The sequence below is a fragment of the Euleptes europaea genome, chromosome 15 (assembly GCF_029931775.1).
Source record: "Euleptes europaea isolate rEulEur1 chromosome 15, rEulEur1.hap1, whole genome shotgun sequence".
Lineage (NCBI taxonomy): Eukaryota > Metazoa > Chordata > Lepidosauria > Squamata > Sphaerodactylidae > Euleptes > Euleptes europaea.
Window position 1 is genome coordinate 57,155,694 of NC_079326.1, and position 22,228 is coordinate 57,177,921.

Consider the following 22,228-nt stretch of genomic DNA (forward strand, 5'->3'; position numbering starts at 1 on the left):
CTTTATTTATAAACACACCAAAAAGCCACTCTTTGGACCAAAATGTAAGAAGTGCAAATATACTGGTTACCTGTTTGACTCCACAGACAAGGCACTTCCGGTGCCAGGACCCCTGTTTCTAGGAGCCAAACCCACCGCCAGCAGTGGCAGCCCAGAGAAGGGCCAACACAGCCCAGCCGCTGAAAGTGCATTCCCAGCATAGCCGCGGCGCAAGGCGTGGGCAAGCCTCAACCTGGTGCCGCCGGATGAGATCAGAACCCTAAATTCAGTCCCCACAACCTGCAGGAGCACTGCCTGGGTTAACATACAAAGTCCGTCGTGAATTCTTGGGGGTACTGCAAAGAATCGTCGAAGCGAAACCGTTTGGAGACTGTACTGCTGTCTTCCGGGATATTCTCCTTATCTTTTCGCCCGCTGCACGACGCGTTACATAGCAGCCTGTTATTATTTCTCTCCTCTATGCACTTGTGCATATGATCGTGTGTTGGAGAACTGGGGGTTTCTTCAGGGCTGTACAATAAGAAGTTTCCTTGCTGCAGCCAGGAGTGAGATAGACAGGCTTCAGCTGTGAGTCGCTCCCTTTAAAACAAACAAAAGCAGAGAGGCACATGTTTAAAACGTTACACAAAAGTTACACAAGTCACTGAAAACATGGATAAGTGATCACTTAGAAGAAGAGTTGGTTTTTATATGCTGACTTTCTCTACCACTTAAGGAAGAATCAAACCCATGTACAATAACCTTCTCTTCCCCACAACAGACACCCTGTAAGGCAGGTGGGGCTGAGAGTGGGTGACTAGCCCAAGGTCAGCCAGCTGGCTACATATGGAAGAGTGGGGAAACAAATCCTGTTCACCAGATTAGTGTCTACCGCTCATGTGGAGGAGTGGGAAATCAAACACGGTTCTCCAGATCAGAGCCCACCGCTCCAAACCATTACATCTCACTGGTGTGGAGGAGGGAGGAGGCCAAGGTCACCTTCTTGGGGTGATGGAAGGAGAGGGAGACTGTGACCCCTTTGTAAGTCAGCCATCTGGCTTGCGGGACTATTAGTCCTCACCGGCTCAGCAACCCTAGGGACCAGGGGACACCAGGCAGGTCTCTCTCCCTTGCTCCCCACAGACTCTCGCATCCAGCCCACAGAGTTAAATTCTGCTAGCGGTTGCTTGGGATTGTAAAGAGGGGCACAGAAGTGGCGAGATATGTTTCGTAATGGATAATACAATTATTATTTATTAGAACCTTCCATTCTCAAAATCACTTAGGAAAATCAAGAAACGCTGTTCTCTCCGCAGCGGCAAGGGAAGAACGGAGGGAAAGAGCGCCTCCCGCTCCCTTTGGCCACGTGACAGTTTAGGCGGGAAGGCTGTCGCTACCCGATGAGAGGGGGAGCGCTCTTGGGAGAGACAAAGATTCTAGAAGCTTGTAAAGTCTCGCGTGCGCCGTCCCCATGCGTGGCTGTACAGAAGCCACGAAGATGAACAAAAAGATTCCTGAATCCCAAATCATAATGGGAAGGGGGAGAAACAGCAATGAGGAAAGTGTGGAAGTTTTAAAGCTGTGGAACCCCACCCCTTCTCTCAAATAAGAGAAACAAGCAACGCTTTCTTATAAAGACTAAACTATTTTCTTTTTACTGCCTCAACATAAAATGTACGGCTTTATAACTTAGCATATCAAATTGTCCTATTTATTAGATTTAAAAGTACATCTCAATTTTCGACAAGCAAAATTACACGTATACCAAATCCTAAAAAGAGCTTGCTGCACCCAGTGCTATCTTATCACATGCATATTAGTTCTCGCCACATGAGGAGCAGGGGAAAATAATAGTCGAAAACAGAACACACAGACCTTGTAGCAAAGGGAAAAAATGTTATTTGGACAGAAAGTATCAGGAAAAAATGAAGAAAGTCGTGGTGGAGTGAACAGGGGAATAACTTATCCTTCATGATTTTCTGAGGGCCTTACACGCCTTCAGGGGAAAGGGGGGTATTTTTATGACTTGGCAGATTTAATGGCTTGTCAAAGCAGATAATCCAATGGAGTGCTCAGAAAATATCAGCAGAATTATGGCAATTTAAAACAAAATCAAAACTCAGCTAGTGATCCAGAGGCAAACAAAAATAGCCTTCCCCATACAATTTAAGGCTCCTGCTTATTATTCCATGCATTTACACCACAGCAGCAATCAAAGGTTCCATTCAAGTCTTCCCTGAAAGCCACCTACTCACTCAGGATTTTTAACAAGCAGCTTTTGAATGAAGTCTTTGGCCAACAGCGAGACTGATGCAAAAGTATCTTCCGAATAATCCACATTCACTTGAGAAATATTGAGGTACGTTTCTTGAATATCGGTTCCCACAAAAGGAGACTCGTGTGTAAGCAGCATGTATGCGATTACACCTACATTCCTGAAACAAGAGAAAATGTTTTTCCCCCTCATTCTTGTAACTGAAGACAAAACATTTGTCCATACTAAACAGTAAAAAGTCAGGGTTTTTAAAGAACTGGGTTTCATATGGCTCTATTAGGATGCCATTTCATGTATGCCAAGAGTTTTTAGTGTAGCCAGATGACTTACATGACGCACTTATGGGTGAGTTAAAAACATAAAAGCAGGTAACAAACATAAAATACTAACATTAAAATATTAAACTATTAAAATATTTGGCTAGCACCACACCATTAACAAAACACCCCAAACTTGTGGATCACTCTCCAAAGGCCAATTTAGACAATTTGGCCTTGCATGCCTTGTATCAGACTCAACATGTAATAGATTCACATATTTACAGTCTATTTAGAAAAGAAAATCAAGCACACTGATTAAGAAAAAGGCTCTGAAAATAGAAGGTGGGGAAAACCCTGTCATTTGTCTGGCAAAGATGGGATCCTATTTCTGACAAATGTTGGAATGTAATGAAATAAGACGAATGACAAGTGTTTTTTTTAAGACACTTTTAAAGCAAGTGCCTTCAGTTTATGTCAAAATATTCTTAATACTCAGTAGCTGAATATGAAGTATTATTTACAAAATGTTATTTGTCTGAAGTCTGTTACCAACAGAAACATGGAGTGGTTGTGGTTTTTGAACTTCATGTCAGCTGTGGCAAAGATGTCTTCTCAAAACCCCAACGGGCCAGAAGAACCAGTCAAATCGAAAAGGTGCCTTGCTATGCATTTCTATGGGTTATGCTTTGTCATATTGAAGTCATCTAGAAGATTCAATGTCAGCTATTGTCGAAGGCTTTCACGGTCAGAGTTCATTGGTTCTAGTAGGTTATCCGGGCTGTGTGACCGTGGTCTTGGTATTTTCTTTCCTAACGTTTCGCCAGCAGCTGTGGCAGGCATCTTCAGAGGAGTAACACTGAAGGACAGTGTCTCTCAGTGTCAAGTGTGTAGGAAGAGTAATATACAGTCATAAAGGGGTTGGGTTTGAGCTGAATCATTGTCCTGCAAAAAGTATCAAAGGTAATGGGCTAATCATTGTCCTGTAAGTATCAAGATAATGTGCTAATGAGGGTGTGGTATGTTAATATGGAACCATTGTATCCTGAAGTGATCTGTTAATGTGTGAAATCCAAGGCTAATCTGCATGGCTATTGTTGACTGTAGTCTTTGTTAGTCTGGAGGTTTTTAGGACAGGAAGCCAAGCCTTATTCATTCTTAAACTCTCTTCTTTTCTGTTAAAGTTGTGCTGATGTTTATGAATTTCAATGGCTTCTGTGTAATCTGACAAAATAGTTGGTAGAATTGTCCAGTCTTTCAGTGTCTTGGAATAAGACCCTGTGTTCTGTTTGTGTCAGTCCATGTTCAGCCACTGCTAATTTCTCAGGTTGGCCAAGTCTGCAGTAACTTTCATGTTCTTTTATCCTTGTTTGTATGCTGCGTTTTGTGGTCCCGATGTAAACTTGTCCACAACTGCAGGGTATACGATATACTCCTGCAGAGGTGAGGGGGTCTCTTTTATCTTTTGCTGATCGTAGCATCTGTTGTATTTTCTTGGTGGGTTTAAACACCGTTTGTAGGTTATGTTTTTTCAAAAGTTTCTCCATCCTACCAGTGACTCCTTTAATAAATGGCAAGAATACCTTTCCTATGGGAGACATAGGAACCAAACAAAAATCAGAAAACTCAGGAAAAACAGTATCCCATAGGAAAGGTATTTACATCGGGACCACAAATGGCTTCATGGGAAAAACAGCTCCTGTAAACCACTGTTAACTCTTCAGCCTGAATGGTTAAATTCTTTCAATTTGTTTTAGAAGAAGTTGGCTTACCATAAATCAGTCGCCGTAGTAATAGGTTCATAACTTAAGATTTCTGGTGCTGGGGAGGGGAGAAGAAAGGGACATTAAGTATAGCATTAAAGTATTTTTATCACGTGCATGATGAACAAACTAAATATACACCTGGAAGTTATTTTAATGGATCGCTGATACCACTTTATTACACAAGGGCAGAGGACTGGAAGCAGGAAAGTTCCTGTTCGACATTTAAAAGTAGCCAGTCCGTATGATTCTTCTAACTTCTACATACAGAGGAGCACAGGAGTAAACTGTTCTGTCGTGGCAGATCACAGGGCTAAAATACATGCAATGATGGGAGTTCCATGAACTGAACTTCCAGTGTCCCCCACCTTAAAAATCCCATCTGTGGAGGCCCAATTGAGGTGAGAACAGTGGCACAAGGGGAGGGGTATGAAATAACACGCCATTTCTGCCACCTGAAATAACAGCTCCCTGGGCCTTTTCCCCTGTTGGGGCAAACATGCAGGTACTGAGGGAGGGAGGGAGGGAGGGGGAAGGAAGAAGAGAAGAGTTGGTTTTTATATGCTAACTTTCTCCACCACTTAAGGGAGAATCAAACCGGCTTACAATCACCTTTCCTTCCCCTCCCCACTACAGACACCCTGTGAGGTAGGTGGGGCTGAGAGAGTTGTGACTAGCCAAGGTCACCCAGCTGGCTTCATGTGTAGGAGTGGGGAAACAGATCCAGTTCACAAGATTAGCGTCCGCTGCTCATGTGGAGGAGTGGGAAATCAAAACCGGTTCTCCATATCAGAGACCACGGCTCCAAACCACTACACCATGCTGGCTCTCCAGTGTGGTACTCTTACGTTGGCCCCAACAGGGTAAATAGCAACTCCCTGAGGCACTTTCAGATCGGGAAGTTTGGGGAAGGACCAAAGCTGCCCTTACTGCTGGAGACCCCCTCTGTTACAGTCCAGATCAGAATTGGGGCCACATGCAGACATTTTTAAAGGAAATAATCACGTTTGGAGCTCTGTTCACAAACTCCCAGTGTTATAGCTGAACCCAGAGAATCGACACGCATCAGGGGAGGTGCGTGAGAACGGCCCTGCGAGCCACTCCTCCCTGAATTTGCCGCAACCCTCTGCAGACATAACACGCGTTGAAATCAGGGGGGATAAAGAGGAAGTGGGCATGGGTGCGCTGGCCTGATAGGGATCACCAGCTTGCAAGCACAGCATCAGTGTGCGCATGAAGTGGAGGCACACAGGCTCTATCCCCATGACTGGGAGTGCTGCTTTTTGAATGGTGAACTCAAGTGTTATTGACCACAAACTTCTGAATGTTGCATGTTGGAAGAACATTATTGGCTCGTTAGAAAGGTAGGTGGTTCTAGCAAGAGCATCTCTCTGCAGAAAAAGGGATCACCAGCCCTCTGCATGGTCCCTGCTGTAGTCACTGGAAGAAGAATTGGTTTTTATATGCCGACTTTCTCCACCACTGAAGGAAGACTCAAACCAGCTTACAATCACCTTCCTTTCCCCTCCCCACAACAGACACCCTGTGAGGTAGGTGGGGCTGAGAGAGCTGTGACTAGCCCAAGGTCACCCAGCTGGCTTTTGTGTGTAGGAGTGGGGAAATAAATCCAGTTCACCAGATTAGCCTCCGCCGCTCATGTGGAGGAGTGGGGAATCAAACCCGGTTCTCCAGATCAGAGTCCACCGCTCTTAAACACTATACCAAGCTGGACAGCAGCAAACTGAGACAGCAAGAGTATCGGCAAGAGGGAGAGAAACCAGCCCTCCATCTTCTTGTTCTCTCATTATTATGACTGCTGCCATAGTAACATTGATATATGTAAAATAATAAAAATAGTGTGTCCTTCTGGTACAATTCCTATGATCTGTTTCATTAGCCACCTTGGTCATGCCCATGGACAAGTAACATATGCTTAATACAATAGTCTCCAATTTACACTCTGGAAGCTAGCAGACGTTTAATCTCTTTAAAGTCATACTTCTCTAAGTGAGGGGATCCATGTTTCCTGACTAGTGCAGGCAGCAGCTGGAAAAGAGGAGGGTTCTGCTCCTTGCCTTATATACAAGGTGGCAAAGGGATTTCTCTCATGTGTCTAAGGAGTGCCGCACCCAGGAAATTAATTACCCACATGTGAAAATTCAAAAGAAAGTATACAGAAAGAACCATACCTTGATATTCAGGGGTTCCAATAATTTCACAGAGTTCAGCGCAATTGCCAATCTTCCGAGAAATACCAAAATCAACTATTTTTACATCGCCAAGTGGACGTATACTACTTAACAAAATATTCTGAGGCTATTAGGAAGAAAGAGAAACATTACAGCATTCTAAATTAGGATACGCTAATTTGTGCAAGTGATACAAACTACAACTATTCTTCAGAGACATTTGCACATGACTTGACTAGTACAATCCTATTCATACAGCATTACCACTACCAGTGTAGATGGCCAGAGAACTCGTCCTTTAAAAAGATAGTAATTCACACATAAATCTCAAGGTGTTTCTCAGAATTGTTTTAACTTTTATGATGATGAAGAAGAAGAGTTGGTTTTTATATGCCGACTTTCTCTACTACTTAAGGAAGAATCAAACTGGCTTACAATCACCTTTTCTTCCCCTCCCAACAGATACCCTGTGAGGTAGGTGGGGCTGAGAGAGTTCGGAGAGAGCTGTGACTACCCAAGGTCACCCAGCTGGCTTCATGTGGAGGAGCAGGGAAACAAATCCAGTTCACCAGATTAGCCTCTGCCGCTCATGTGGTAGGGAATCGAACCGGTCTCTAGATCAGATTCCACCGCTCCAAACCACCGCACCACGCTGGATCTCCAATAATCATAATTCTGCCTTGCTGAAGAAATTAATTAGGATTGGAAGAAACACACTATTGAATCCAATCCTAACCAACCCCCCCACTCCACCACACCCTCTCTCTACCTAAATTCTTCAAGACACGAATGGACAAAGTCCCCACCCCACAATTTGCAGCATCCAGGAACTGGAATTAAATTAGGAACCGTAGATGTGAAATTTTCCCATATGACATGGGAAGGGAGACGTTTAAACAGCTACTCCCTTCCATTCTATATCATTCAGGCTGAGGTCTAGGAGGTAAAATTTCCTGACGAACTGTCAGCACTATAGGGCATTTGTGCTAGACTTCTGAAGTTCAGGACTAGGTAAAGCAGGAAGCTGCTACTCGGGCCCCAAAGTCAGCCTTGAATTGTTTTGCTGTGATTTGGCAGAGGCAGAGACATCCCAGGCGGTTGTTCTGGAGGATTGTTTGTAGAGTCCTCAACATGTAAGTAACTAGCAATGCACTAAAGTATATTTTGAAGAGCCACACATAATCAAAGCATCCATGACTTCAACATTCATGTGAAGAGTTCCTTTTTGGGCCGGCTCATTTCACAACCACTATGGATCCCAAGCAAACAACAATGGGGCTGCCTCATGAAAAAGGACATACGCTAGACTTAACTTCTTGAACCAAGCCTGGGCGGGTGGGAAGCTGGACTACAATCCATGCTGTAAACTTTCATAGTAGGTAACGTCATGGCCACTGCAGCTCTTTTGTTGCACGTGGTATGGAAAGTCAGTCCAGGTTCAAATTCCCACTCTGCCACGGAAAACTCGCTGGGTGACCTTAGGCCAGTAATGCACTCTCAGCTTGACCTTCCTCACAAGGCGAGGTAACATGGAGGAGATTGATGTGAGCAACTTTGGGTGCCAAACGGGGAGGAAGGTGGGGGTATAAACAAAGTATATAAATAAAAATATAGAAAATTTTGTCAGACAGACTTCTGTAGTCCCAAGACACATCGCCATATCATGAACTAGAGAGAAGTCATTTCTATGTGAATAGCATGACTTTTTGTTTTAAAGCCATATTGCAATAATTTCTCTTATTAAAGATTCCGACATTGCACTAAACTTAATTTCTCCTTTTGGTAAAGTGAGAGTCCTGCAGGAAAGGCCCCCCAGGCATCAAAACAGAAGAAATGACAGGTATGGAGGGGGGCAGACAGTAGAAAAAGAAGAGGTGATTTTTATATGCCAACTTTCTCTACCTTTTTAAGGAGAATCAAACAGGCTTACAATCACCTTCCCTTCCCCTCCCCACAACAGACACCTTGTTAGTTGGTGGGGCTGAGAGAATTTGGAGAGAACTGTGACTGGCCCAAGGTCACCCAGCAGGCTTCATGTGGAGGAGCGGGGAAACCAACCCGGTTCATCAGTTCAGAGTCCGCAGCTCTTAACCGCTACACCAAGCTGGTGTAAAAGGAGCATCGATACAAGTTCAGGCATCAGGATCATATTTAAACATTCATGCACGATATTACCTTTAAATCAAGGTGCACAATATTGTTCTGGTGCAGGTGACAAACGCCTTCGAGAATTTGCCGTATAAGCCTAATAATATCAGTTTCCTCTATAGTTTCTTCTAGGTCAGGGAGACATAAGTTAAAAATTTCTCCTCCAGCAGCACTGAAACATTAAATAAAAAGATTTTAAACATATTACTTTCAGAAGAGGAAGGCCCAATTTCAGAGGTTAATCCTAACTAGGAAGTAAACAGTTCTGTTGCCTGTGATGAATAATGGTGGAGTTGGAGGAAAAGGTTAAAAAAGGGATCTTCTGTCCCTCCATGGGAAAAAGCACAACAGTAAAAAAAACAAAAAAGTGACGCGAAAGAAGTGACAGAAGCAAAATCACATGCAAACTTTGTATTCAGGGAGGTCATTCAGGGAGTCTTTCCAGAACTCCAACAGATACCAGAAAACAAAGAAATAATTCAGTACATCATGTCACCGAGGCTGTAAAGGAAATGGATATTTTATTTCTAAAGTAAGCACAACCTTTGAAACCAACTGTGACAATAAGCAACATTAAGATTCTCCACAGAAGGGAGAGCTTTCTAGAAACGGCTCGTGGAGTTCTCTACAAGTGACTCAAGACATTTTGCTCTGAACCCTCTTTCAGCTACGTACCTTTAAAAAAAAGTATTTGGACTGTTATGAACTGTTATTCATCTACCACAACTTTTCAGGAAATGATAAAAATGCAGCCCTTGTATTTTCTGGAATACATTTTGATTTTGGCAGTCCAGTCACATACCTTCCCTGAAGCAGTCATACTTGTTACATTTAACACACACTTCCAGAAACAAAATGAAGACTTTGCCACAACCGCAGAAATGGCACTGACAGAATTCATTGCTGCAGTGTTTGCTTTCTTCCCACTGCGTCCAAGGATTCCTACACATGTACTAAGTGTTTTTACACACAGAGACACACACGGTTTCTGAATTTCTTTCCAACTGCAGTTGTTTGTGCCTGGGAGGGATGGGTGACCACATGCGCTCTGCCTGAAAAAAAGATGCCTTTCAATAAGTAATCCCAGGATCAGGTTCTGCTCCAGGCAGGCTTGACCCCACAGTGCGACAGAAACAAGACCACCGGCCTGGCAGGTTTACTACTGCTACAATATGATCAAGCCCTGTGAAGGGGTAATAAGAACATTACTTCCATTTTCAGGGATCTAGTATTGATATCATAAGTGGCATCAGCCACGTTGTTCCTGTACAGGTACACTCTGATAGTCTGAGGCTGCCCCACACCCTGTTTCTGGTGAAAGGGCACAGAGCACCTCCCGCAAGCCCCCCAGGGTACGCGCATGAGCGACCAAAACAAAATTGGCTACTCTGCTCTCCTTTTGTGCTTTGGCTGGAGAGTTTAAACTGGGTTTGTACCAAACCCAGGGGGTTTCAAAAGGGGGGAGAGATCCCTAATCCAGATGTGCAAAAATGTCACCAGATTATAGATCCATGTAGAAATTCTTTGTGGTTGAGGGCATGCGGCGATAAAGAGAACCTGGCGGCTTTTATTGAGACGTTTTTTTTAAAGACCTCTGGCAAGGAAGACAAGTTCCACAGAATGTCACCAGACAGCTCCATTCACAGAAGTCCAGGGTGACAACTTCCAGATGACTCATAGAATCATAGAATTGGAAGGGACCTCCAAGGTCATCAAGTCCAACCCCCTGCACAATGCAGGAAATTCACAACTACCTCCCCCACACACCCCCAGTGACCCCCTACTCCATGCCCACAAGATGGCCAAGATGTCCTTCCTCTCATCATCTGCCTAAGGTCATAGAATCAGCATCGCTGACAGATGGCCATCCAGCCTCTGCTTCAAAACCTCCAGGGAAGGAGAGCTCTCCACCTCCCGAGGAAGCCTGTTCCACCGAGGAACTGCTCTAACTGTTAGAAAATTCTTCCTAATGTCTAGACGGAAACTCTTTTGATTTAATTTCAACCCATTGGTTCTGGTCTGACCTTCTTGGGCAACAAAAAACAACTTGGCACCCTCCTCTATATGTCAGCCCTTCAAGTACTTGAAGATGGTTATCATATCCTCTCTCAGTCTCCTCCTCTTCAGGCTAAACATACCCAGCTCCTTCAATCTTTCTTCATAGGACTTGGTCTCCAGACCCCTGTGACTGTGGCTAAAAGATTCATCTCCAATAAGAAGATCAATAGCCACCACAAAGGACCTTGCCATATTTCAAAGGAGTCAATACTGTGTGTTCTGAAGATATTAAACTACTGTCAGTCCACACAAGTGTTCCTTAAGGTGCTGCACTTGACAATTCATCCCGCCTACAATAGGGATCCAGTGAAGTCACCTTCCTCTTTCACATAGAATTCATCAGCAAGCCAATGCCCTGTAAGATCTCTGCCAAACGGAAGAAAGGAAGCTGAAATCTCTCGCTTGTTCCTCTGAAGCCTTGTCACTTCCTTCACTTTGAAGGCTTCCTGGAAGTTGACTTCACCACAGCTTGTCTTAAGTACCATGCTCAATGCAGGACACAGTGTGTGGGTGTGCATGCATGTGTGATTAAAGCAGCCACACAACACACACAGATAAGATGCTGGAAGGTTTCGGGTAATAGGAAACAAAAGTTACAAGACATTTCTCACGGGCAAATGTGACACGGAGTTAATTATGAACTTATTAAGAGTGGCAAAGATGGAAATTACACTTAAGTGGAAGTGCTCAGAAGCACCCAGCACTGAATAGCAAGAACTTGGTAAGTCACAGAAACGGTCAAGCTGACATTTAAAAAAAGGTGCAAACAACAATGACTTTAAAAAAAACCTTAAGTAGACCATTCTTTATTCAAGACAGCAATTCACATCAGTAAATTTATTATCAAATAAAACTAGCTGTATCTGATCTTCAGTTACATTAAATCCATCTTCTGAATGCAAATATGGTACTCTAACAAAAACATGTAAAGGAAACGAGAGCTGCAACAAAATATGGCCAAATAAATGAACAGACAACATGCCTGTTCTCTTTTGCAGATGCGGCCAATGATCCCTGAAGGGGGTGGATGCATCTTAGTCTGGTGTCTCAGCTGCGACCATTCCGCCTTGAGTGACCCTGCTAGGAGTTTAGCCTCTTGACAGAGTCCAACCCCCTTACGGTATTGCTCCCAGCTTCGCTGACACAAACCCCCTCACTACATTAAGGTGTGCGACTGAAAGGGGGTGGTGAACATTACCGTATTGACCTCCAAATAATTATTTGCAGGACTCAGAAAAGCAAAATGTACTTCTTCGTACAACTCATGGAATTCACTGCCACAGGATGTAGTGAAGGCCTCAAGCTTAAATGGCTTTAAAAGGGGGATGAGGTCCATCACTGACAATTAGCCATGATGACTAAATGGAAGAATAGCCGTAGATACCAGCGCAGCAACAGGTGGAGGCATGTGCCTCAGAACCGCAAGGAAATAGCTGAGAACTCTTGCCTAGCATCTCTCTTAATTACTTTTGATAGCTATGCGAGCCGTTTGACACCTTTGGTCTCCCGCAGCACTTGAAGGACAACTACGCAGAAGACAAGTTGACCATTTTCAGTTAAGAGACAGAGAAAGTGAGGCTACACATAGGCTTTAGCTCACCATTCTTATAACAATGTCTTTTCCCTATCATTTGTATGAGACAGAACACTGAGATACACAGGTACCATATACAGCAGGCTCATTATTTATTGCAACTTGTATAAAAAGTTAGTCATTCCTCAGGTGTACAATAAGCAAGAACACGGAGATCAATGATGTTAGAGTTACTGGTAATTCAGGACAAAGAACTAAGATCCAAATCCTACAAAGCCAAAGACTACAGCATACAAATTACTTAGCATTGTCCTTCTGGCTATATTTAGTCACCAGATGCCAAAAAAACTAAACTAAACAAAAACAAAAAACAATTACATTAGCAGTTACTTTACCCAAAAGTGACACAATGCATACTTACTATTCCAGCACCAAGATGATTTCATTTGTCGTTTCATAGACTTCATGGAGATTTACTACACGAGTGCTTGACTTCATTAGTTCTAGTACAGAAATTTCATGAAGAATTTCTGCTTTGCAGTCCTGGCCTCTTCTCCTCTTCTTCAGAAACTTTGCTGCAAATTCCTGACCAGTAGATTTTGCAATACATTTTCTGACCACAGCAAATTTTCCTCTGTCATGGATAAAAAAGAGCATTTATGAAGTATCACATTCGTTATTTAATGTTGCAGTCAAATTAGAAACAGATACAAAAACCCAAGTATCTGAACATTTGTCATAGCTGTGGCGCAGTGCAAGTAGGGTCACACTTTTTCCAGGCATCTGTGGGTTTGCCTTCTCAACCTTAGCTAGGACTGCTGCAGATTTAGAAACCAAAAACAGCTTTGGCACAATTATTGCCCTGAATGTCAAAAGCCTGTGCTCTTTCCATTAGTAGAATGATCCTCCTTCTTGGCTTCTGCACTCTTCACATATCAGATCTTAAGTCTTTTCACCCTGTTCCATCACAGCCCCAGTCCTGAATACAGAGCAAGGCTATTCCAGAGAGATAAGAACTTAAGAAAAGCCCTGCTGGATCAGAACAAGGCCTATCAAGTCCAGCAGTCTGTTCACAAAGTGGCCAACCAGGTGCCCCTAGGAAGCCCACAAACAAGACAACTGCAGCAGCATCCTGCCTGTGTTCCACAGCACCTGATATAATAGGCATGCTCCTCTGATACTAGAGAGAATAGATATGCATCATGACTAGTAGTATCCATTTTGACTACTAGCCATGAATAGCCCTATCCTCCATGAACATGTCCACTCCCCTCTTAAAGCCTTCCAAGCTGGAGATGTTTGGCTTCAGCTTGGCTTCCTTGCAGTAGCACTTTTAGAATGAGCCTCCATGGTTCTGTATTCATCCTGCTTCTGACTTGAATCCAGATGAACCCTTCTGTGAGCACAAGGACTTCCTCACACAGAGCATGCTTTTCCCACCTCCCCTCCCCCTGCAGCACCCTGAGACCCCCATCCTGCTCCAAGGAGGTCCCATCTCTTCCAGGTACAGGACTTCAGGGGGCTGCCATGAGGGGAGGAAAGGAGGTGGGGAGATCACGCTCTGTGTGTGTGGGGGGGGGGGGAGTCCTTGCACGCACAGAAAGACTTTGTGCTGAAGCAGCCTAAGGTATAAAGAACTGTAAACATTGCAAATTCACTTAGCCTGTCCATTTGTTGAACAGATGAACACATGAAGTGCCTTATCCTGAATCAGACCCTTGGTCCATCAAAGTCAGTATTGTCTACTCAGACCGGCAGAGGCTCTCCAGGGTCTCAGGCAGAAAGGTCTTTCACATCACCTACTTGCCTAGTCCCTTTAACTGGAGATGCCGGGGATTGAACCTGGGACCTTCTGCATGCCAAGCAGATGCTCTACCATTCAGCCACAGTCCCTCCCCTGTTCTGAATGGGTTACATCCTCTTGAAAGTGAGGAAGAGCTCTCCACAACACTGCAGTCTAGCATGCAGTTAAGGCTGCTTAAACCTTACTGAAATATATAGATTTTAAGAAGCCTAATTTGCTGACAGGATTGTAATCTTAGACACCCAATAAAACTGAATTTACCATTCATGAAATCATGCAAGTGTTGAATTTCTGAATTCAAAACTTTCAGTTAAGAAGATCTGCCACTGAACAACAAAGACAAAATGTTCAGACGCCATGGTTTTTAAACGAATCACAAAACACAGGCAATAAAGCTGTGCTAGTGATTAAGATGCTTACAACTGCCATTTTAAATATTGTGCAAATCTAGATACCTGCTACACAGAAGATGGTTCTGTGTTTACATGGCCTTTTATCCCAGCATCTTAACATGCTGTAAAAGCATTTAATTAAGCTTCACCCCATCCTCTGACACAGTTTGAATGCCAGTACATTTCTTTGATTTCTTTAAAATACAGAGCAGGTTAAGCCCTTTATGCTTTAAAATGCTTCCCATAAGAATGACGAGAAGTTTGTCTTAAGCGCTCCAAGAGGAGATTTTTATCTAGGGGAAAAGAATGCCTTCAAAAATAACAGAAGGAGGTTTTTTTTAATGTGCATTTTGCTGAATTAGAAGAAAAGAAGAAGAGTTGGTTTTTATATGCCGACTTTCTCTACCATTTAAGAAAGAATCAGACCCACTTACAATCACCTTCCCTTCCCCTCGCCACAACAGACACCCTGTGAGGTAGGTGGGGCTGAGAGAGCTCTAAGAGAGCTGTGACTAGCCCAAGGTCACTCAGCTAGCTTCATGTGTAGGAGTGGGGAAACCAACCCAGTTCACCAGAGTCCGTCGCTCATGTGGAGGAGTAGGGAATCAAACCCGGTTCTCCAGATTAGAGTCCACCACTCCAAACCACCCCTCTTAACCACTACACCACTCTGGCTCTTCATCCATAATTACATCCTCACATTTTCAATTTGTATCATCTCATCTTAGGCTCCAAAATCTGGAATGGTATACGAGTTTGCCAGGCCATGCTCTTCAACTCATTTGCACCAAATGAGGATGTTATTACACCTTTAGCGTGCAACCAGAGGGTTGTAACCTGGCCTAGGGAGCGTTAACTACTGCCTTTTTTCTTTGCTTTCCTTCAACCCAATGATTAGGGAAAAGGTGGTATAACCAAACATTTTCATACAGTTTGGAGTGGCGGGGACTGAAATAGCCAGTTATGTGGTTTTTCCAGAAAATATGTATCAGAATCATGCCTAAATAGAGTATTATCAGATTTCGCATATCTATTGTGATGTGTTTGGTAAACAAAATTTTAAAAGTACCCCATATTAATTTTATGCCTCAACAGCAACAAATAAAGTGATGGGGGAAAGTCAAGCCTGCTTTAAACAAATGGAAGGAAATTACTTTTATTGAAATAATTCTTGTAAAAACCAAAAGACAATATAGCATGTACTTATTCTCCCTCCCCTTTTCACATTCACATTAAGTTAGAGAGCCAGCATTGTGCAGTGGTTACAGGATAGCGCTAGGACCTGGGAGACCCAAGTTCAAATCTCCACACTGCCATGGAAGCTTGCTGGGTGACGTGACCTTAAGCCAGTCATACACTCTCAAATAAGCCTACCTCGAAGGGTTGTAGTTAGGAAAAAAGGAGAAGTATAAAAGTGGCTTTGAGTCCCCATTGAGAAGAAGGCAGGTTATAAATGAAGTAAATAAATAAGTTTAAGTGAAAAAAAACAGAGACTGAAAACTGTTACAACTGCTAACAGTGCAAGCCTATGCAGAATTACACCAGTCTACATGAAGCTGCCTTATAATGAATCAGACCCTCGGTCCATCAAAGTCAGTACTGTCTACTCAGACAGGCAGCGGCTCTCCAGGGTCTCAGGCAGAGGTCTTTCACATCATCTACTGCCAGATCCTTAACTGGAGATGCCAGGGATTGAACCTGGGACCTTCTGCATGCCAAGCAGAGGCTCTACCACTGAGCCACAGCCCTTCCCCTAATTACACCAGTCTAAACTAAATGAAATCAAGGGGCTTAAATAAAAGCAATTCTTCACAGGATTAAACTATAATTTTAGCACATCTAAGAAGTGTGCATGGCATGATAAGGCCACAGTTGTGATGGTTCACTCATCTTTTCAAACAGAATTTAACTCTCTTTCAAGCACTGGAAAATTTCTACTATGCATTTCTGAGAATGGCTGCCTTTAGGTATTTGTCCAACAACAGCTGGCCAAAAGGCCTACATTAGGGAAGCAACAAAAAGTCAGAAAAAGGGAGGACGTTTACAAGCTGGTACCATGTTGGGAGGCCAAAGTTTCAAAAGGTTCTAGACAAGTAGAATAATGGCAAATTTTACTCTCAAGCAAACAGATAAACTGAAGCACAACACAACTAAAGATTGCCTATACATTAAATTGGGTGAAGTCTTCACCTAAAAGCCTGATCTCAACCTTTCTCGAGAAGTCATGCAATGCTGCCTCTTTGTGTGTGCCCAGGGCTGTCAAGTCACAGACAACTTATGGTGACCCCATAGGGTTTTCAAGGCAAGAGACCTTCAGAGGTGGGTTGGTATTTCCTGCCTCTGCATAGCAAGCCTGGACTTCCTTGGTGGTCTCCCTCCCATCCAAATACTAACCAGGACGGACTCTACTTAGCAACTGAGATCTCATGAGATCAGTCTAGCCAGGGCCATCCAGGTCACGGCTGCTGTCTTACCAGAAACAAAAATGTATGTTTACAAGATAGGGTTTTTAGAAGATAGCCACATCCTATTTAAAAACCACACTGATCTTTCAGGAAGTAGAGGGAAATGTATTCTCTTAGCCAGGTAATGAATGCATAAAACCCAGGATTCGTATTTCAGTACTGATGTTTACAGGAGTGTCCATAAATACAGCAGGGAAGGGTATAAAAAGAATCTTTAAGGCCCTTGAAGATACCGAAGTGAAAAATTGCACTGTGTGGGCTTAAAAAGCATTTTTATACTTTCTCAGACTTTTGAATTCCTGCCTCACCATTAGCTCTTAGGATCAAGATATGTAAACAGTTTAATGTCCACATTTAAAACATTAAACATATACAAGTAAAATATTTCTCTAACACCCAGCTATTAAAAATCTTCAGAGTTTTAAAAAAAGTCCCGGATTACTTTTGGAAAGTACTTCAAGCCAAGAAAGGACTTTAAGCCAAGCCGCCAGAGCTGAGAACCAATTATCACAAAGAATACTATTTTACAATGCCATTGTAAATTTTTAAATCAAGCAAGGATCCTTTTTAGACTTGTACAAGTGGTGGAATTCCCACATGACAACCTTATCTGCAAAACAAAGACATTAAAGAATCTCAACAAATTTACTGACACAGGAAGCACACACACTTAACTTCTCTTAAGACACTTCCAATCTATTTTGAAAGAGTCTGTTATAGTTCACCGACCTCTTTCTCTCTCTCTCTGAGCTTTACTGCACTCAGCCTTCTAGGGGATTTTTTAAAGTTGGACAACGTTATATAATAAATCGTTTCCGATGTGTTCCCTACCGCACTCTTCTACTCCAGCACGGCTGGCTGGGATGGGGGGGGCGGGACGGCTTCCCGCCGGACTCCCAGGGCCTGCCGCCACGGCGCCGAGAAGCCCAGGGAGGGAGGGGACGGGCGAATGGGAGATACTCTCCAGGGTAGACTGCCCCGCCTCACCCCCAGACGCCCCGGGGAAGGGGGTGGGAGGGCTTCTCGCCGGACTCCCGGGGCCCGCCGCTGCCACGCCGAGAAGCGCCTCAAAGAAGGGCGGCTGGCTGGGCTGGGGGGGGGGGTGAGGGCTTCTCGCCAGACTCACGGGTCCTGCCGCCGCGCTGAGAAGCACCCCGGGTCGTTACACGGGGCACATGGGAAAAGTGGGAATAGACCCCATTATTAGTGACAAAACAGAGCAAACCAATACACCACTTGTAAAGGGTTTTTGGATACCACGGCCAATAAACGGTTGGAAGACGTCTTCACAGCTGAAGGGGCCAAAGTAAGCACGAACACCATTTTTTAAAACACTTTCAAACTCTTAATAAATCAGTGGGAAAATATTGAAAGTGCGAACAGATTTGTTTACATTTCCAAACTCTTAATACATCGCTGGAAATACAAAGTGCGGTAAGCCCCTCACTCTCTCTCTCTCTCTTTTGGCTGAACATTCATAGATGGTTTGCCATTGCCTGCCACAGAACTAACCTCTACACAAGTATAATGATGTAGATTTTTTTTTTTTTTAATGGCAGGGGGTTCAGGGGGTTCATGTTTGCTTCCTCTTAAAGAAAAATGTATTTTTCGGTAATTCCTCTTGGACCTCACTATAAAGCAGCTGTGGAGGTGGGGGGAGAGACTGCTTCAAGTAAACACTGAATTGTAATGAGAAAAAAAGGATACCTCAATCTGAAGTCAGCAAATGAATTATGCGAAGGAAAAGAAAACAGAAGTTGACCTTAAGAAACCTATTAGCAATTTTACTGGTAGTTTCAAGTGACTTTCCTACCAATGCAATTGTACTGATAAAAGTGAGTGAGCCAAATTTTGAAACATAGAGTTTGCATATTCCCGTAGGAACTACTTATTATTATTATTAGCATTATATAGAAGAAAAGATGGATTATTTCAGTTACCAGAGAACAGCCCCATGTATACTGTCGATATCTTTCTTCCAGCACCCCCAACAACTGTCACCCGTTAGACTATTAAACTGACCTCAAAACCTGGTGTCTTAAAGACCCTGCTCCTTTCATGAGCATAAGCAATACTTTTCTGTTCCCACCCACTCTTTATATCTTCTGATCTGATGCCCACCTCAGCAGGTTCCGCTTTGGCATGTGACAAAAACCCAGTGGGTCAAATAAATAACAGGAACTATTTACCAGTTGGCACTCCCTGCTGTATTTGAATCTGACTAATGTATTGTATTACACACAATCTTTAACATGGTGGAACCAATACCCATGTAGGAAGTAAACTATGTAAAAGCTCTTATTATATCAAAAAGTGGCAGGAATGGAAGCTACAGGCAAAAAGACTGGAGAAAGCACAATGCTACTTACAACCAAGTGTATTGCACAAGTTGTTTGAAGTTAGTTTCGTATTGTGGTTTTAAATATGTTTTTATGGGAGATTAGTATTATATATCTAAAGCTACCTTGAGCCAATGGAATGGCAATGCATACATTGTAAAACAGGGAGACGGACAGACAAGTCCAAAAGCTGTATCACATACCTCAAGCTAGCAATAAAGTCACTAAACACAAGACCACCACATATTCAAAATGCAAATAAATCTTTAGAACTGAAAGGGTTTAAATTCAGAATATTAGACGACCATCCTCAGTAGAAAAAAGAAAGGACAGCCTGCTAAGATCAATCTGAAATCCAGCTATCGACATTCCAGCCTACTGTTTCTTCAACCTATTATTACTCCACACTACGGGCAGCTGATGTCGCGTACTGGCCAAGAGAGTGAGCTGTAGGCACAGAGATTCCAGGTTCACATGAACACATGAAGCTGCCTTATATTTAATCAGACCTTTGGTCCACCCAAGTCAGTATTGTCTACTCAGACTGGCAGCCGCTCTCCAGGATCTCAGCCAGAGGTCTTTCATATCACCTACTTGCCTAGTCCCTTTAACTAGAGATGCCAGGGATTGAACCTGGGACCTTCTGCATGCCAAGCAGATGCTCTACCGCTCAGCCACAGCCCCTCCCCAAATGCTGCCTCCACCATGGACACACTAAGCGGCCCAGGAGAAACCAGCTTCAGTCCGTCATCTGTAACATGGGGATAATAATGCTGGTTTACTGTACAGGGACACTGTAAGGATAACACAAAAGTGTGTGTGAAGTGCAAAATCCGATATTCATTCTATATCTGATGGGTATATATATATTGTTTCTTAATCATTTGTTTTATACTATATTCACTTTAAAAAATATAGAGAAGTCGCCGACTAAGAAAAGAATCCTATGCACTCAATATTCCTGCACAAAAGGAACTGCAGTACTGACTTTCTTTTCTTCAAGACCCTTTCCACTCATTGGTTCTCGTAGATTATCCGGGCTTTGTAACCGTGGTCTTGGTATTTTCTTTCCTGACGTTTCGCCAGCAGCTGTGGCTGGCATCTTCAGAGGAGTAACACTGAAGGACAGTGTCTCACTGAAGGACAGTGTCTCAGTGAGAGACACTGTCCTTCAGTGTTACTCCTCTGAAGATGCCGGCCACAGCTGCTGGTGAAACGTCAGGAAAGAAAATACCAAGACCACGGTTACACAGCCCGGATAACCTACGAGAACCAATGAACTCTGACCGTGAAAGCCTTCGACAATATCCTTTCCACTCACTTGGTAACTGAGAAATGGACTGTTTCCTGCCCTTGGGACTTTCTACTGGTGCTCACTTGCATTTGCAGAGGACTCTGGGTCCTCTGAGAAGATGCACGTTTCTCACTTCGCTCTAGGCTTCTGAACCATTCAGAAGAAGTGAGAATCTCTCCTAATATGGTTCAAGTGGCCTCCAGGTCCAGAGTGAAGCAGAACATGGTCTCCTTTCTGTGAACACACTGCAGAATTTGGGAGAGGGGCAGGATCTTTCCCCTGCACAGCACAGCAGGAAGGGAAATCCTGGCCCCCTCTTCAATGCACTTTATGTTGGGCAACCAGAAACAGGGAGCCGCCAGGAAGGTTTGCCAACGCCAGCCACCCGGTAATCATCATTGCAGTCCTTCGGTTATAAACTGAGACAAATATCTCAGAAGCAATCCTGAAGACCAGAACAATAATTTTCCAAGCCTTACCTTGAAGCACCCAGAGGCGTGCTCTTCCCCCGGCCTCCTCTTAACTAAACAAGAACAGTGCCAAAAGCGAGGGCCTGGGAAAGAGTGAGAGGCAGGAAGTGGTTTTGCTGGCTGCGGTTCAGCAAGCCTGGCAAAACAGAAGTGCGCCCACGGCTACAATGGACTCCGGGGCTATCCCTCGGAGCCCTGCTCTCCTTCAGAGGGCGTCTCTTTGTCACTGAGCAGCCTAAGTCATTGCACTGAAACACGGTGCTGACCAATCCAACTACTGAATTCTTCATTATTGTAGATGTGGGCCTTAAACAGGGATCACTTCAGAGCTAAATTAAAACCCAAAGAATAGAATACTCTTACCGTCCCAGCTCTCTGGGCTCGACTTCATAGAAATTGTGGAAGTTATCCATCTTTATTTGCGTGTGAAGAGGTGCCGGCAGCAAGCCCGGAGGGCTTTTGTTTTCTGATTTCCTCCTGGACATAGTCAATGCATAGGATGACTCCAAGACCAGTTACAAATCTTCACCTGCCAAAGCAATAATTGAACAAGTACAGTGAATTCCTAATCTACTGACATTTACAGCTTCAATGGAATAATTGATTCATTTTTAAAAAATATATTTTACAAGTGGGGACCCACAAAGAACTTGCAAGAGCAGCTATCCCATTCCCCCCACCTTTGCTTCCTCCCTACTAAGAACATAAGAAAGTCCATGCTGGATCAGACCAAGGTCCACCAAGTCCAGCAGTCTGTTCACACAGTGGCCAACCAATTGCCTCTAGGAAGCCCACAAACAAGACGACTGCAGCAGCAGCATCCTGCCTGTGTTCCGCAGCACCTAATATAACAGGCATGCTCCTCTGATCCTGGAGAGAATAGGTCTGCATCATGACTAGTATCCATTTTGACTAGTAGGCATGGATAGCCCTCTCCTCTATGAATACGTCCACTCCCCTCTTCAAGCCTTCCAAGTTGGCAGCCATCACCATATCCTGGGACAGGGAGTTTCACCATTTAACTATGCATTGTGTGATGAAATACTCCCTTTTCATTGTTTTGAATCTCTCACCCTCCTGCTTCAGCAGATGACCCTGCGTTGTAGTATTATGAGAGGGAGAAAAGCTTCTCCCTCTCCACGCTCTCCATACCATGCATAATTTTATAGACCTCTATCATGTCTCCCCTTAACCGCCTTCTTTCCAAGCTACACAGCCCTAAGCATTTTAACCACTGCTCATAGGGCTCTCCCATTTCCCT

General features: G+C 43.7%; 1 protein-coding gene across 1 annotated transcript; it reads right to left on the reverse strand.

The window, feature by feature from the left end:
* Window positions 1–299: 299 nt before the first annotated feature.
* On the reverse strand, window positions 300–21,454 carry STK17B (serine/threonine kinase 17b). The gene is made up of 7 exons (XM_056861486.1): window positions 21,331–21,454; window positions 12,625–12,837; window positions 8,639–8,783; window positions 6,464–6,590; window positions 4,284–4,332; window positions 2,235–2,414; window positions 300–579 (listed from the first exon to the last, which is right to left on the reverse strand). Exons 1-7 carry the CDS (start codon window positions 21,450–21,452, stop codon window positions 300–302), a joined length of 1,116 nt encoding a protein of 371 aa, XP_056717464.1. The 5' UTR covers window positions 21,453–21,454.
* Window positions 21,455–22,228: the final 774 nt, after the last annotated feature.